Below are 18,955 nucleotides of genomic sequence, written 5' to 3' on the forward strand. Positions count from 1 at the left end.
CTATTTATTTTCTTACTTACATTCTGTCTACCCTACTATATTTGTATTTTTTAGTATATTTATTGGAGTTTAATTTGCCAACATATAACACCCAGTGCTCATCCCACCAAGGGCCCCCCTCAGTGCCCGTCACCCAGTCACGCCCAACTCCCCTTCCATTACCCCCTGTTCATTTCCCAGAGTTAGGAGTCTCTCATGTTCTGTCACTCTCTCTGATTTCTACCACTCATTCTCTCTCCTTTCCCCTACAACTCCTTCCACTATTGTTTTATATTGTGTGAATAATTGAAACCATATAATGATTGTCCTTCTCTGACTAATTTACTTTACTCAACATAATACCCTCCAGTTCCACCCACCTCGAAGCAAATAGTGGGTATTCGTCATTTCTAATGGCTGAGTAATATTCCATTGTATACATAGACCACATCCTCTCTATCCATTCATCTTTCGATGGACACTGAGGGTCCGTCCACATTGTGGACATTGCTGCTAGAAACATCAGGGTGCAGGTGTTTCAGCTTTTCATTGCATCTGTATCTTTGGAGTAAATCCCGAGCAGTGCAATTGCTGGGTCATAGGGTAACTCTATTTTTAACTCTTTGACAAACCTCCACACAGTTTTCCAGAGTGGCTACACCAGTTCACGATCCCAACAGTGCAAGAGGGTTCCCCTTTCTCCTCATCCTCTCCAAAATTTGTTGTTTCCTGTCTTGTTAATTTACACCATTCTCACTGGTGTGAAGTGGTATCTCATTGTGGTTTATTTGCATTTCCCTGATGGCAAGTGATGTGGAGTATTTTCTCATGAGCTTGTTGGCCATGTGTATGTCTTCTTTGGTGAAATTCCTATTCATGTCTCTTGCCCATTTCATAATTCGATTGTTTGTTTCTTTGCTGTTGAGTTTAATAAGTTCTTTTTTCTTTTTTTAAAAGATTTTACTTATTTATTCATGAGAGAACCACAGAGAGAGAGAGGCAGAGACACAGGCAGAGGGAGAAACAGGCTTCCCGCAGGGAGCCATATGTGGGACTTGATCCCGGGACTAAAGGATCACATCCTGGGCTGAAGGCAGGCGCCAAACCACTTAACCACCCAGGGATCCCCTATAAGTTTATAGATCTTGAATACTAGCCCTTTATCTGATAGGTCATTTGCAAATATCTTCTCCCATTCTATAGGGTGTCCTTTAGTTTTGTTGACTGTTTCTTTTGCTGTACAGAAGATTTTTACCTTGATTAGGTCCCAATAGTTCATTTTTGCTTTTGTTTCCCTTGCCTTCATAGACATGTCTTGCAAGAAGTTGCTGTGGCCAACTTCAAAAAGGGTGTTGCCTGTGTTCTCCTCTAGGATTTGGATGGACTCTTGTCTCACATTTAGATCTTTCATCCATTTTGAGTTTATCTTTGGGTATGGTGTAAGAAAATGGTCTAGTTTCATTCTTCTGCATGTGGATGTCCAATTTTCCCAGCACCATTTATTGAAGAGACTGTCTTTTTTCCAGTGGATAGTCTTTCCTGCTTTGTCGAATATTAGTTGACCATAGAGTTGAGAGGCCGTTTCTGGGTGCTCTATTCTGTTCCATTGATCTATGCATCTGTTTTTGTGCCAGTACTATGCTGTCTTGATGATCACAATTTTGTAGTACAACCTGAAATCCGGCATTGTGATGTCCCTGGCTCTGGTTTTCTTTTTTAAAATTCCCCTGGCTATTCGGGGTCTTTTCTGATTCCACACAAATCCTAAGATGATTTGTTCCAACTCTCTGAAGAAAGTCCATGGCATTTTGATAGGGATTGCATTGAATGTGTAAATTGCCCTGGAAAGAATAGATATTTTTACAATATTAATTCTTCCAATCCATAAGCATGGAGTATTTTTCCATCTCTTTATGTCTTCCTCAATTTCTTTCAGAAGTGTTCTGTAGTTTTTAGGATATAGATCCCTTACCTCTTTGGGTAGGTTTATTCCTAGGTATCTTATGCTTTGGGGTGCAATTGTAAATGGGATTGACTCCTTAATTTCTCTTTCTTCAGTCTCATTGTTAGTGTATACAAATGCCACTGATTTCTGGCATTGATTTTTGTATACTGCCACTGCTGAATTGCTGTATGAGTTCTAGCAATCTTGGGGTGGAGTCCTTTGGTTTTTCTATGTACACTACCATGTCATCTGCAAAGAGGGAGTTTGACTTCTTTTTGCCAATTTCAACGCCTGTAATCTCTTTTTGTTTTCTGATTGCTGAGGCTAGGACTTCTAGTACTATGTTGAATAGCAGTGGTGAGAGTGGACATCCCTGTTGTATTCCTGATCTTAGGAAAGGCTCTCAGTGTTTCCCCATTGAGAATTATATTTGTGTGGGCTTTTTGTAGATGGCTTTTAAGATGCTAAGGAATGTTCTCTCTGTCCCTACACTCTGAAGAGTTTTGATCAGGAATGGATGCAGTATTTTATCAAATGCTTTTCTGCATCTATTGAGAGAATCATATGGTTCTTGGTTTTTCTCTTGTTGATGTAATCGATCACGTTTATTGTTTTACGAATGTTGAACCAACCTTGCATCCCGAGGATAAATCCCACTTGGTCATGGTGAATAATCTTCTTAATGTCCTGTTGGATCCTCCTGGCTAGTATCTTGTTGGGAATTTTTACATGTGTGTTCATCAGGGATATTGGTTTATAATTCTTTTTGGTGGGGTCTTTGTCTGGTTTTGGAATTAAGGTTATGCTGGCCTCATAAAACGAGTTTGGAAGTATCCCGTCCTTTTCTATCTTTCAGTACAGCTTTAGTAGAACAGGTATTGTTTCATCTTTAAATGTTTGATTGAATTCCCCTGGGAAGCCATCTGGCCCTGGACTTTTGTACCTTGGAGGGTTTTGATGACTGCTTCAATTTCCACCCTGGTTATTGGCTTGTACTGGTTTTCTATTTCTTCCTGTTCCAGTTTTGGTAATTTGTGGTTTTCCAGAAATGCATCCATTTATTCTAGATTGCCTAATTTATTGCTGTACAGCTGCTCATAATAGGTTTTTAAAATCGTTTGTATTTCCTTGGTATTGGTTTTGATCTCTCCTCTTTCATTCATGATTTTATTAATTTAAATCTTTTTTAAATAGGGCTGGCTATGGTTTATATATCTTACTAATTCTTTCAAAGAACAAACTCCTAGTTTTGTTAATCTGTTCTACAGTTCTTCTGGTCTTATTTCATTGAGTTCTGCTTGAATCTGTATTATCTCTCTTCTTCTGCTTGGTGTACGTCTTATTTGCTGTTCTTTCTCCAGTTCCTTTGGGTGCAGGGTTAGCATGTGTATTTGAGTTTTTTCCAATTACTTGATGGATGCTTGTATTCAGATGTATTTCCTTCCTAGGACTGCTTTTGCTGTATCTCAAAGATCTTGAACAGTTGTATCTTCATTTTCATTAGTTTCCATGAATCTTTTTAATTCTTAAATTTCCTGGTTGACCCATTCATCTTTGAGTAGGATGCTCTTTAACCTCCATGTGTTTGACTTTCTTCCAAATTTCTTCTTGTGATTGAGTTCAAGTTTCAAAGCATTGTGGTCTGAAAATATGCAGGGGACATATTGGTATCAGTTTACATCTGATTTGTGACCCAGTATGTGGTCTATCCTGGAAAAAGTTCCATGTGCACTTGAAAAGAATGTGTATTCAGTTGCATTTGGATGTAAAGTTCTGTAAATATCTGTGAAATCCATCTGGTCCAGTGTATCATAAACCTCTTGTTTCTTTGGTGATATTGTGTTTAGACGACCTGTCATTTGCAGAAAGCGCCATGTTGAAGTCTCCTACTATTAGTATATTATTATTTATGTATATCTTTACTGCGGTTATTAATTGATACACTTGGCAGCTCCTACATTAGGCCCATAAATATTCATGATTGTTAGGTCTTCTTCTTAAATAGACCTTTTAAGGATGATATAGTGTCCCTCTTCATTCCTTACTACAGTCTTTAGGACAAACTTTAACCTATCTTATATGAGGACTGCTACCCCTGCTTTCTTTTGAGGACCATTTGAATGGTAAATGGTACTTCAACCTTTCATTTTCAGGCTGTAGGTGTCCTTAGGTCTAAAATGAGTCTCTTGTAGACAGCAAATAGATGGGTCTTGCTTTTTTATCCAGTCCTGAAACCCTGCATCTCTTTGATGGGGTCATTTAGGCCATTCACGTTCAGAGTAACTATTGAAAGATATGAATTTGGTGTCATAATAATGCCTATTCGATTCCTGTTTTTGTGGATTATTTCTTTGGACTTCCTCTTTCTTTTACAGAGTCCCCCTTAATATTTCTCACAGAGCTCATTTGGTGGTCACATATCCTTTCACTTTCTGCCTATCTTGGAAGCTCTTTATCTCTCCTTCTATTCTGAATGAGAGCTTTGCTGGATAGAGTATTCTTGGCTGCATGTTCTTCTCATTTAGGACCCTGAATATATCATGCAAGCCCTTTCTGGACGGCCAGGTCTCTGTGGAGAGGTCTGCTGTTAATCTAATATTTCTCTCCATATAAGTTAAGAATCTCTTCTCCAGCTGCCTTAAGGATTTTCTCTTTATCTTTGGAATTTGCAAATTTCACAATTAAATGTCAAGGTGTTGAATGGTTTTTATTGACGTGGGGGGGGAGGGGGAATCTCTCTATCTCTCTATCTCCTGGAACTAAATGTCTGTTTCCCTGCCTAATTAGGGAAGTTCTCAGCTATGATTTGATCAAATATGCTTTCTGGCCCTCTGGCCCTCTCAGTGCTTTCTGGAACCCCAATTATAAAGAGATTCTTCCTTCTGAGGCTATCATTTATTTCCCTTAACCCTTCTTCATGGTCTTTTATTTGTTTTTCTCTTTTTTCCTCAGCCTCCTTCCTTGCCATCAACTTGTCTTCTACGTCACTCACTTCCACCTCATTAACCCTCATCATTAGGACATCCAGTTTGGATTGTAACTCATTTCATTGATTTTTAATTTCAGCCTGATTAGATCTAAATTCTGCAGTTATGAAGTCTCTTTAATCCTTTATGGTTTTTCCCAGAGCCAGGAGTAGCTTTCTAATTGTGCATCTAAATTGGCTTTCTGATACTGAATTGTATTTCATACTCTGTAGCTCTGTGGCAGAGAGTAGTTTCTGATTCTTTCTTTTGTGTTGAGTTCTTCCTTCTAGTCATTTTGGTCAGTGCAGAGTGGCTGTATGAGTGGGCTGAGTCAAGAATATCAACCACAACCTAAGTAAATTTCACTCTAGATGATTCTGCCAAGGTCAGAGACCAGAAGAGGAAAACAAAGATCAGAACAAAATAAAACAAAAGGACCACTAAGGTGAAAAACAAATTTTAAAACAAAGTATTAAAAAAAAATTAAAGGCCAAGAATCCCAAAGAGGAAGGAAAAAAAAAAAAAGAAAAAAAGAAGAGAACAAAGAGAAAAAAAAGAAAACAAAAGAGAAGAAAGAAAAAAGGGGGGACTGGGAGATGGGGGTGGTGACAAAGTTGCAGTGGAAGGAGAATGTGGTCTACCTTAGGGGTCCTAGAAGATGGTCCTCTTGTTTCTGACAATATTAAGCTCTGTATGTTAGAAGATGCTCAGTCCCAAATTTATATAAACTAGAAATACTTGTAGAGGGCCCCAACATTGACCACCAAAACATAAATGAGATAAAAGAGGGGGGCAGAATGGGATTGAGGATTCTCACAGAATGAACCAGCATAGTATACCACTTAGTTCTGGGGCATACTGGTCATGTTTTAGAAGGTATTAGCTTCTGCCACTGTAGAACAAAATGAGGGAAAGAAAACCAAAAATCATATCTTGTAGATCTCCCAAAATTAAGTTGAGTATGTTGAAGGGAATCTAGAAGTGGAAAATATATCTAAGACATGTAATTGTATAAATATGAAAGTCAAAAGGGAAGAAACTTAAAAATGAAGAGGTGGTAAAATATTGTATTTATGGTGGGAAATGAGAAAAAAATACTGGATATTTTTAGTCTGATATAAAAACGAGTTGTGCCAGAAAAAAGGGGGGAAAAAGGAGGGTTACCGTCTGGTTCTATATACTAAATCCCTCGACCTCCCCTGAAGCTTTCCAGCACTGCTGGTTCAAGAACTGGCTCTTCCCCTGTCCTTCCAGCTGATCTTCTGGGGGAGGGGCTACTGTGCTGAGTCTCAGGTGTGCACACCTGAGGGAGCTGCCCGGCCCCCTGCCAGTTCCGGGCTCAGTGGGAGCTGTTTACCCCGTGAGGTCCCTGTTCCCTGGCCGCCCCACCCCTCCCAGGCACAGGGTGACACCAGGAGGGACAACCCCACTGGCAGCGGCCAGCTCCCCAGCCCTGGAGTCAGCTCCCGCAGTAATTCCCACAGCTCCCGGTCCGCAGGGGCCTGGATGCTCTGGGACGGGGAGGTGCTGACCTGCAAAGCTCAGGGGCGCCCGGGTCAGGAGCATCCTCGCTGTCCTGGGCCCTCCCCGCCTCCGCCTGTCCCGGGAAGCGCAGGGTCCTGGGCTGTGTCCCCCACGCCCTGGGCTCCGGGGCCTGCACTGCTGGGATTGCACTCCCGGGCCGGGCTCCCGCAGGCAGCAGGCACAGCTCCCTCCCCCCGAGCCCCCGCCTGCCCCCGGCTTCTCCCCGAGGCCCCCCGGGGCGCTCCAGCCCCTTACCGAGATGGGCCCGGGTGTGTGGGGCGCTCTCCCTGGGCGCCCCTCCTGTTAGTGACCCCAGGAGCCTGGAGGCCCCGCTGCCCCTCCTGCTCCTGCCCGGGTTCCCTGCTGAGCGCCTCTCCCTCCGGGAAGAATCTGGTTCAGATTTGTTAAAGTTCCCACTTCTTCTCCGGCGCTGGGCCTTCCCGTCCACCCTTAGCTGCCCGGCTTTAGCCCTTAGCCGGTGTCTCGTGGGGCCCCTCTCCCACTTGATTCTTTTTTATTATTTTTTTTTCCGCCTTCCTACCTTATTAGAAGTGATAACTCTTCTCTCTATAGCATTCCACCTGTTCTCTCTTTAAATCTCAGGTTGAATTCGTAGGTGTTCAGGATGATTTGAAAGTTATCTAGGTTGTTGGTGGGACCAGGTGGCGGGGACCCTTCTCCTGCTGCCCTTGCCCTGCTCTTCTGATTCATCATTTAAATATAATACCCAGTGCTTATCACAAGTGCCCCCCCTTAATTTAATATCCATCACCCATTTATAAATACCTATCCCCCTACCCACCTCCTTTCCAGCAACCCTCAGTTTCCTCTCCATAGCTAAGAGTCTCTTTAATGGTTTCCCTCCCTCTTTTTTTTTTCCTCTATGTACATCTGTTTCATTTCTTAAATACCACATATGAGTAAATTCATATGGGATTTACTGTCCTCTGACTGACTGACTTCACTTAGCATAATACACTCTAGCTCCATCCACATCCTTGCAAATGGCAAGATTTCGTTCTTATGGATGGCTGAATAATATTCCATTTTGTATGTATATCTATACATATACACATACGTGTGTGTGTATCACATCTCCATTACCATTCATCAGCTGATAGACATTTATGATTTTTCCATAATTTAGATATTGTTCATAATGTTGCTATAGACATTGGGGCACATGCCTTTTGATTCAATATTTTGTATCCTTTAGATAAATACCTAGTAGTACAACTGCTGGATCACAGGGTAGTTCTATTTTTTGCTTTCTGTGCAACTTCCATCCTGTTTTCCAGAGTGGCTACACCAGTTTGCATTCCCACCAACAATGTAAAAGGGTTTCCCTTTCTCAGCATCCTTGCCAATATCCTTAGTTTCCTATGTTGTTAATTTTAGCCATTCTGACAGGTATTTTTTTATTTTTTTTATTTTTTTAAAGATTTTATTTATTTATTCATAATAGACATAGAGAGAGAAAGACAGAGAGAGAGAGAGAGGCAGAGACACAGGCAGAGGAAGAAGCAGGCTCCATGCTGGGAGCCCGACTCAGGACTCAATCCCGGGACTCCAGGATCATGCCCTGGGCCAAACGTAGGCACTGAACTGCTGAGCCACCAGGGATTCCCAGGTATTTTTTTTTTTTAATATTGATTGATTGATTGATACTTATTTGAGAGAGAAAGAGAGAGGGAATAAGAGGCAAGGGAAGGGGCAAAAGGAAACAGAGAGAGAATCTCAAGCAGACTCTACGCTGAGCATGGAGCCCAACACAGGGCTCAATCTTACCACCCTGAGATCAAGACCTGAGCTGATATCAAGAGTCAGATGTTTAACTGTCTGAGCCACCCAGGCACCCCTGACAGTTACTAAAAAAAAAAACACTTTTAATAGTTAATTGTATTAGGAAAACAGCTACAAATATGCCATAGTCTAAAAACAATCTGAGAAAATCTACAAGTACACTTATATAATATCAGCAACAATGTTAAACTGACTTTAGTAGGTTAAATTTAAAAATAAATAATTCCTGAATCTACAGTACCTCTAAAGTCTTACCATTCAAATATAAATCTATTTCCTTCTTTCCTTTAATATCAGCAGACTTTGAATTTTACTAAATGTATCTACTAATGAAAAATGAACTTTTCTCAATAAGGTGAACTAAAAATGAAGAAATAGCAGTAAATTTATAATACTCATTTTTTATAAATTGATTTTAGCCACAGCTGCATTAAAAAATAGTTCACCAGATGTGATATTCTGTTGATTTAGTTACATAGCTAATGTGGCCCTAAGAAATAAAAAATGACTTTCATATATTACATCACCATAGAGAAGACATAGACAGCAAAATATTATCTTGCCAACTTTAGGAAACAAGGAAACTATAAGGAATTATTTAAAGCTCCATAAACTACCAGAGAATGTGCAGTAGTGAATAAGATAGGCATTTATCTTTCATCCCCTTTAATTTTCCATTGCATTATGCCTCAGCTTGCCAGATGTGTAATGTCAGCAACAAAAATGAATATGGAATAACTGAACTTAGTCTTAAACCTAGCAAAGAAGTATCATCCCCAAAGGGGAACATATTTCTAAAAGCACTTATGCCTATTGGAGTGATAAAACCTACCATTGTAATTTAAAACATTTTGTAGCTAATATAATTATTCAAATGTTCCTTTTGCCTATGTTGGCAAAAAATTAATACTTTGGTAATCCTCATGACATTGCATTTGGCACTGGATTCTTAGATATGCATCAAAAACACAAGCAACAAAAGAAAAAATAAGCTGGACTTCATCAAAATTGGAAACTTTTGTGTTTCAAAAGAAATTTAAAGGAAACTGAAAAGGCAACCTTACAGAATGGGAGAAAATATTTGCTAATTAATTATCTAATAAAAGCTTCATATCTAGAATCTATAAAGAACCCTTACAATTCAATGACAACTCAAACAACCCAAATAAAAAATAGGCAAAGGACTTAATAGACATTTTTCCAAAGATACACAAATGGCCCATAAGCACATGAAAAGACACAGGAAACTGAACAAATACTTGTACACCCATGTTCATCGCAGCATTAAGCACAATATCAAAAGGTGGAAGCAACTCAGAGTTCCATCAATGGGTGAATGGATAAACAAACTGCATATACGTAGGTTAAGAGAGTATTATTTGGCCTTTAAAAGGAAAGACATCTGACACATGCTACAACATGAAAGAAACATGAAGACAATTATGCTAAAAGAAATAAGCCAGTCACTAAAGGACAAATACTGCACAATTCCACATATTTCAGGCCATCTAGAAAAACTATATTCATAGTGACAGAAAACAAAATGGTAGTTGCCAGCAGCTGGAGTAAGAGTAATGCAAAATTAATATTTAATGGGTATAGAGTTTCAGTTTTGCAAGATGCAAAAATTCTGGAAATGGATGGTAATGATGGTTTCACAACAGTGTAAATGTACTTAATGCTGCCTTTATCCTACACAAGTAAAAATGGTAAATTTTCTGTTATGTATATTTTACCACAATTAAAAAAAATATTGTTCTAAAATGGGCAAAGGACTTGAATAAACATTTTCCAAAGAAAATATACAAGGGCCAACAACCACATGAAAGGACAGTTAACATCACTAGTCATTAGAGAAATGTGAATCAAAACCGCAATGGGATATCATTTCACATCCATTAGGATGATTAGAATTTTTTTTAAATGGGCTATAGCAAGTGTTGGCAAGGATGTGGAGAAATTGGAATCCTCTACATTTCTTGTGGGAATGTAGAATGAGGCAGCCACCATGGAAAACAACTTGAACAATTTGGCAATTCCTCAGAAAGTTAAACATGGAATTACAATTCCTCTCCTAGTTTATGAAAAAAAAAAAAAAAGAACTGAAAAGCAGTATTCAAACAAAGACTTGTGCAATAAAGTTCACAGCAGCATTATTCATAATACACAAGCAGTGTTAACATTCTTATCTAGGCCAGGCCCAGGGTCAGCTCCCTGTTTAGAGTCTTCAACTTTTCATAGCCAAAAATGGAGTCTTTTCTGTGGGTGCCGTATAGGCAACCTCCATGTAAAAACAGAAGATTAAAAACATAAGGGACAAGGACCAACCTAGAGATAAAAAAAGGATTACTGTAAAATTACAATCTAAAAGGAAAATTTTTAAAGAAAACCTAAAAATTGTCTAAAAAATAAGAATGAGCAGGAGGATAGAGAGGAAGATAGAGAAAAGTAAAGGTTGGTGAACAAAAAAATGTGATAAGAAGAGCATTTTTTTTTTTTTAAATTTTATTTTATTTTATGATAGGCACACAGTGAGAGAGAGAGAAGCAGAGACATAGGCAGAGGGAGAAGCAGGCTCCATGCACCGGGAGCCCGACGTGGGATTCGATCCCGGGTCTCCAGGATCGCGCCCCGGGCCAAAGGCAGGCGCCAAACCGCTGCGCCACCCAGGGACCCCAAGAAGAGCATTTTAAATGCTCTTTTATTTTTTTTATTTTTTTTTTTATTTTTTTAAGTGGAGATTCTTTTTTTTTTTTTTTAATTAACTTTTATTGGTGTTTAATTTACCAACATACAGAAAAACACCCAGTGCTCATCCCGTCAAGTGTCCACCTCAGTGCCCGTCACCCATTCCCCTCCAACACCCGCCCTCCTCCCCTTCCACCACCCCTAGTTCGTTTCCCCGAGTTAGGAGTCTTTATGTTCTGTCTCCCTTCCTGATATTTCCCAACATTTCTTTTCCCTTCCTTTATATTCCCTTTCACTATTATTCATATTCCCCAAATGAATGAGAACATACACTGTTTGTCCTTCTCCGATTGACTTATTTCACTCAGCATAATACCCTCCAAAGAGTTAAAAATAGACCTGCCCTACGACCCAGCAATTGCACTGTTGGGGATTTACCCCAAAGATTCAGATGCAATGAAACGTCGGGACACCTGCACCCCGATGTTTCTATCAGCAATGGCCACAATAGCCAAACTGTGGAAGGAGCCTCGGTGTCCATCGAAAGATGAATGGATAAAGAAGATGTGGTTTATGTATACAATGGAATATTACTCAGCAATTAGAAACGACAAATACCCACCATTTGCTTCAACGTGGATGGAACTGGAGGGTATTAAATGCTCTTTTAATGTGCTTTAATTCCTGGGCAGCACTCAGTGACTGAGCAGTTTAGCGCCACCTTTGGCCCAGAGTGTGATCCTGGAAACCCAGGATAGAGTCCCATGTCAGGCTCCTGCATGGAGCCTGCTTCTCCCTCTGCCTGTGTCTCTGCCTCTCTCTCTCTCTCTCTCTCTCTCTGTCTCTCATGAATAAAATCTTAAAAAAAAAAGAAAAAAGAAAAAGAAAAATGTGCTTCAACCCTTATTACATGTGCCTCTATTATATATGATCTCATTTGATCTTTATCATGTCCCTTTTACATATGAGAAAAATGAGCCACTGAGAGGTTGAGTGGTTATGGCTATAGCATGTGAACACACAGGGGGAGATTTCAACCCAGGATTGATTCTAAACCCCAAAAAGGTTATCTGATATAAAGCATACACAAAACCTTTAATTATTTATTTCTAAAGCCAAAATAACTTACTATTATTAAAAAACATTCAGCAGTAATTATTTTTGAATAGTGAACTATAAGTGATTTTTAATGTGTCTGCATTTGCTAAATTCCTATAATAAGCATATATTCATTTTGAAATAAAAAAAAATTTAAAGTGTATCACAGAATTGTTATAGTTCACATCACCCCTATGAATAAATATTAATTTCAAAAATATTGAAACTTAATTTAAAATATTTTCTTTTATAAAATATATTTTCTTTAAGAGGTATATCTTTCGCATTTTCTTTTCTTTAGTAAAAATGCACTGACAAGAAAAAATACTTACCTGTGCACTGTCCTCCATTAGTCGGATCACCATAATAACCTGGCATGCAGTCTTGACACTGCTTTCCTGTGGTAAGATTTTTACACTGTTCACACACATTATTATTGATGCAAGTGCTATGTCCATTACACTGGCAAGCTAAAGAAAAGAGTAAAAAATATTATGAATATTTGCAAAACAAGACCAAGTATAATAGCTATCAAGACAAAGAATTTACTTTACAAATTTGAATGGTAGAAATGTCCAAAGGACATTTCCCCAAATTTTTTTTTTATGTAAAACCTGTGACTCAAAATATTAATGCAGGACAATATATACAATAAATTCTGTGTTGAAATTTTGTCATATGCTCCTTAAACTATAGGGACAAGAGATAAAGTAAAACATAAAAGCTATACTAAAAAGGGAATAAACTTTTTTTGAGAGTGAAAGAATGGGAGAGCATACGCCTGAGCAGGGGTGAAGGACAGAAGGAAAGGGGGAATCTTAAGCAGGCTCCATGCCAGTACAGAGCCTGAAACAGGTTGGATCTCATCACCCAGACATCATAACCTGAGCTAAAATCAATGGTCAGACACTTTACCAACTGAACCACCCCAGCGTCCTAGAAGGGAATACTTTTCTAACCCTTCCTAATTCATGTGAATATTATGTCTAAGTTATACAAACACAAGAATGAATAATGTATTTGGTAAAAAATGTTAAAATACATAAATTATATTTACACATGAAAACAAAGGATCAATAAATATAGAAAACTCTGTGGCTATAGGTCCTTCAAAAAACTCCATGTATGATTAACAAAAATAGCACTTTTAAGTTAATTTGCATAAATGTTTATCTTCCTTGGATAAGAAAAGCTTCAAAGCTTAATCAGAATTCTATTGAATGTGAACTAAACAGAATCACATTTAAAACTTGAGACTTTTTCATGTCTTCATCATATAAGATTTAATAGGTTTTGGTATGAACTTTACAACCGAATTTCAGATGAGAGATAAAGTTCATATATGAAAGCTCTTACCTTTAATACCTATTTGGGGCATAATGACTTAGTTAAGGTAACCACCTACACAAACACCATGTGGCTTCATTGACGCCCTCATAATCATTTTCATCATTATTACAACTAAGATAGCATTTAATTGAGGTTTCTCTTACTCTAGCCAGGGAAGCCAATATTCAGTCAATCCCAATTGTTTATGGCCAGCATCTAATCTGATTGGTCTCTGCACATACGGCATCAGTTTTAAAATACATAAGTACCACCCCTTTGTCAGATAGTATACCAGGTGATATACATAAATTGTATCATTTAATCCTCACAACGATTCTATATGGAAGGTACTACACTGGGGACCATTTCTAAGATAAGGAAGCCTGGGTTATGCAACAACCCAAAGTCACACAGCTAATCAATGGCAGAAACAAACACACAATCAGAAAGCATGATCAAAAGACCAGGCATTAAATACCATACCTCTTGTATATAAAAAATTTGAAAGGGAGAGAGAAATCCTAAGAGACTAACATAGGGTCATTGACAAGAGTTAACATCAAAGAGTAAAGAAATACACAGGCAAGAATGGTAAAAACCAAACACCTATACCTTATAGAAATTTTCAGAGGCACAATTCTACTGTAAAATAGTAGAGAAATAACAAAGTCATTATGGGAAAATGCTAAATAATCATTCTCTTTATATCATCATTCTCTTTATAAAAATAAGGAAAATTATAATACAGTGTTTGCATTTTATATTATATTATGAAACAATGAGGAGGAAATTTAGACCAAAAATGTTCATGATAATGTAAGTGAAATCAAGATGCAAAACATTATATTTAGAATGATAACAATTTGGGATCCCTGGGTGACTCAGCGGTTTAGCATCTGCCTTCAGCCCAGGGCATGATCCTGGAGACCTGGTATCAAGTCCCACATGAGGCTCCCTGTGTGGAGCCTGCTTCTCCCTCTGCCTGTGTCTCTGCCTCTCTGTTTCTCTCTGCATCTCTCATGAATAAATAAATAAATAAATCTTTTAAAAAAATAGAATGATAACAATTTTGTTTTAAAATGTATAAGCAGGATCCCTGGGTGGCACAGCAGTTTGGCGCCTGCCTTTGGCCCAGGGCGCGATCCTGGAGACCCGGGATCGAATCCTATATCAGGCTCCCGGTGCATGGAGCCTGCTTCTCCCTCTGCCTTTGTCTCTACCTCTCTCTCTCTCTGTGACTATCATAAATAAATAAAAATTAAAAAAAATAAAATAAAATAAAATGTATAAGCATGGGGGTGACTGGGTGGCTAAGTTCGTTAAGCACCCCACTCTTGATTTCAGCTCAGGTCATGACCTCACACTTGTGAGGCCAAACCCAGTGTCAGGCTTCAAGCTCAAAGGAGTCTCCTCCTCTCCCTCTACCTCTCCTTTGCCTTCTGCTCCTCCCCCTGTTCACTCTCTTTCTCTCTCTAAAAAAAATTTAAAATCTTAAAAAAAAGAAAAATAACAAAGTTTAAAAAAATTAAGTAAAATCTATAAGTATGCCTATTAGAAAAGTGAATAACGGTTATCCTAGTTTAGTAAGGTTTTTTTTACATCAGTTTTCTATAATAAGTTCATATGATTTCTATAAGAAACAAAAATGTTAAGAACTTTAATTTTTAACATTTCCTTGTTTCATAGAAATGCGACAACACTTATTATTATTAATTCAGTCAGGTAAAAACAAAATTTATTGAGTGCCCACTCTATAGAAAGTACGATCTGAAAAGGTTAAAATAGGAAATGGATTACTATAAGTATTTTATGTATCTCCTGGCAAGATTTTTCATCTCAGAAAAACAAATGCTTTAACTCCTGAATAAGATGTCTAAATTTAGCAATCACAACTAACATCCTTCCTTCAGCTTACCACTAAAATAATAAGGAAACTTGGCAGCAACTAAAGGAATTTAGGTATGGTGACAATGACACAAATAAAACTAGAAAGTAATAAACTACCTCTGGAAATTAAAAGAGGATCCCTGGTATAATGCTACCCACTGTCCCTTCCTGAAAATGAGAAGTTCAGAAGGCAATTCTGAGCCATACGGCAATCACTAAGAATATTATTGGCATGATGCCATACAGCTTGTAGAAAGTATGACACAGAAAAGTCTAATGTTTGAGGTAATGAATGTATCAGACAGAAAGCTGGTACAATTTACACCTAACTGTAGGCCGAATTTGCAAGAGAAGAAAAAGGGGATCCCTGGGTGGCTGGGGTGGGGGCGGGGGGCATTGTCATAGCTTGTAACTAGAATGCTAGCAATGACAATAGAGAAAGCATGTTACAGAAAGTAGAAACCAGGCATAATGGCTACAGCAAACACAGACAAGAAAAGGATACACAATAAGCCTATGATTATGTTTTATTCCCACCAGCATCAGGGTCCTGGATCAACAGAGTAACAGAAGCTTGCATCTAATAGTTCTTCCAGGATACATTGTTACTCGAAAGATTCTAACAACAACCTGGCTGAGGAACATGAATAAAACTAAAGAGAAGCTATCCATACTATTTTGTCTAAATTTTAAAACCAGCCCAGATGGTTCTTTATCTATGGATACACAAACAGACAAAAAAAAGAAAAGAAAACATTATGGAAAACTCAGCATTTGATATGCAAATAAAGTACATAGCTTTGAAAAATATGTGCTCTCTAAAACAGATGTAAAACATTTAAAAATATCTGCTTGACATTTTCAATAAAATTCAAAAAATATATACACAGAAAATTTACTCAAAACATTTTTAAACACATACCCTATCTTAAAAGGGATTATCAGATGCTAGAAATCAGAGCTGATTCAAAATAGTTCAAAACAAGAACTTTAAAGAGAATTTTGAGGTAGCAACAGAATTTCATTATACATAGGATAGACAAGCAAGAATAAGAGACATGAGTTTGAAAACCCAGCATGGCCAGGTGATATGATCTCTGGGATCCAAAGGAAGATTTCTAAACTGAACCGTATTTAAAATGCTGAAGCCTTCAATTTCAGCCCCTATGTGGAGAAGGAAACAAGGTACTAAAGCACATCACATACCCAATGAAGCTAAAAAGAACCTTAAGGATACTGTGGTCTGTGTATGAAAGAAAAAAATCACTTGTGAGAACTTGAAGCCTATGTAAGACATATATGTTGAGTAAAATTCACATTGTCCACATAGTAGAGAAACTCCAACATCAAATACTAATGTAAAATCAGTTCTTTAATCAAGAAAAGCCTCATCCACCTTGCAAAATCAGATGTAATGGCCCCATGAAATACTCCTAAAAACTCAGGTCCTACAAACACAACACAGAATATACACTAGGAAAATTTTTTCTGTAAAGGGCTAGATGGTATAGGCTCTGCTGATAATATAATGATATAATTTATATCACAGTTGCTCATCTCTGCCATTATAGTGCAAAAGCAACCATATGTAATACATGAACAGTTGAGCATATCTGCATTCCAATAAAATTTAATTTACAAAAATAGGCAAGGGACCATGCAGGTCTGACCTTCAGGCCTCGGTTTGCAAACTTCTGACTTGGAAGGGGAAGGAGGGGAAAAACAAACAAAAACACTTACAGAGTAAAACTTCAAAAAGAAAATTGACAAACCATCAAAAAGAAGAGTCAGAAGAAAGAGGGAGATAGTAAAAATGAGAATTGAAAGCCCAAGAACTGGACTCACAGAACAATTAGAAGACAATGAAAATATTAAAATAATTAAAGACAGAAAAAACAAAACTCTGCTTAAAGAAGTAAAGGTAAGTATGATAATACCTGATCAAATATGGAACAATAATAAAAAAAAAACAGAAATTTTTTAAAGTGAATGAAAATTGATGAGTAGAATAATTTAATGAATAAAAAATACACTACAGGGACTCCACAGTAGATTAGAACTGTCAGAAGAAAAAATTAATAGTTCAATAGAAATTATGTAAGTACAGAGAGAAAAAAGAATGGGGAAAAGTGAACAAGACCTCAGATAAATGCAGGAAACCATCAAGTACTCACACCTACATGTACTGGGAGTGTTGAAAGGATGAGAGAAAGAGAAGAGACTAAAATTTACTTGAATAAATAATTCTGAAAACTTCCCTAATTTGATAAAAAATATTAACTACATATTCAAGAAGTTTAATTCTACAATAAACATGAAAAGATTGACAGACCCATTAAAATAAAAATGATCAAAACAAGGAGAAAATCTTGAAAGAACAAGAAAAAATAGGACTTCTCAGTCACAAAGAAGCCCAATAAGATTAGCAAATGACCTTTTATCAATAGCAGTGGAAGAGAGTAGGCACTGTTAAATATATTTAAAGTTGTCAAAGAAAAACTGTCAACCAAAAATTTCATAACCAGCAAACCTACTTTCAAAAAATTTAAGTGAATTAAGACATTCAAAAAATAAACAAAAATTGTCAGAATCTGTTGCTAGCCAATTTACCTTATAAGGAATACTATAGGAAGTTCTTCAGTGGGAAACCACATGATCCCACACAGTAATTCAACTCCACAAAATACAATAAAGAGCACTGGTAACAGTAATTATGTCATTACAAAAGACAATAAGGGATATATTTTGTCTCCTTTCTTCTGCTACCTAATTTTTAAATTATATTTAAAAGACATATATAATGATATTTTGTGCTTATAACATAAAACTATATTTCCCAATAACCTTACAAAGGAAGTAAGTGGAACAAAATATATATTGGGCAACAGACATACCATGATCTTAACAGATGGTAACTTGAATGCACAGGAATAAATAAAGAAAACCAGAATTGGTAAATATAAAAATTAACATAATGAATGCTATAAATATAGACTTGCCCTCCTTCTTTCTCTCAGATTCTTTAAAAGACAAAATTTGATACAGTATTAACTGTAAATATGTATTATTGGTTTTGCAACATATAAAAGATGCTATAGATATAACAATTCCACAAAAAGAAGAGAAAAAGAATAGATCTATATGAGTAACATCATTTTATCTACTGAAATTAAGTTATTATGAATCTGAGGCACATTAATAGGTTAAGTTGTATATGGTAAACACTGGAGCAACCATTAAAGAAATAACTCCAAAATATAGTGAAGAAACCATTAAATAAATTTAAATGCTACATTGGAAAATACTGACTTACCACAAAATAAATAAATAAATAAAATAGAGGTAGAGGACATATAGTGAGACATATAGTGAAAAAAGTATAGTAGCACACATAAATCCAAGTATATCAATAGTAAAGCTAAATGTGAATGTAGGAAACAATTCAATCAAAGGCAGAGGCTGACAGACAGTCTGGATTAAAAATAAAGATCTAATTGTGTACTGTGTATAGAAGACATACCTAAAGATGCAAATATATTGAAAGTGAGTAAATTAAAAAAGATATGACATACAAAGAGCAACCACAAAGTTGCAGTAGCTCTACGAATTTCAGATAGACTTTAAAATTTTTAACAGAGATAAAGAGGGACATTTTATAACAATAAAGGACAATCCATGAAGAACATATAAAAAGCATAAATATACATGCACCTAATTATAGATCTTCAAAATGCAT

General features: G+C 37.2%; 1 protein-coding gene across 3 annotated transcripts in view; it reads right to left on the minus strand.

The window, feature by feature from the left end:
* ATRNL1 (attractin like 1) overlaps positions 1–18,955 on the minus strand; it is a 760,501-nt gene that overhangs the window by 549,921 nt on the left and 191,625 nt on the right. For all 3 annotated transcript variants that reach the window (XM_041742630.1, XM_041742631.1, XM_041742632.1), the window contains exon 19: positions 12,336–12,473. In XM_041742630.1, coding sequence (XP_041598564.1) covers positions 12,336–12,473 — 138 coding nt within the window. The remainder of the gene's footprint in view (positions 1–12,335; positions 12,474–18,955) is intronic.

This window comes from Vulpes lagopus, chromosome 2 (assembly GCF_018345385.1).
Source record: "Vulpes lagopus strain Blue_001 chromosome 2, ASM1834538v1, whole genome shotgun sequence".
NCBI classification, from domain to species: domain Eukaryota; kingdom Metazoa; phylum Chordata; class Mammalia; order Carnivora; family Canidae; genus Vulpes; species Vulpes lagopus.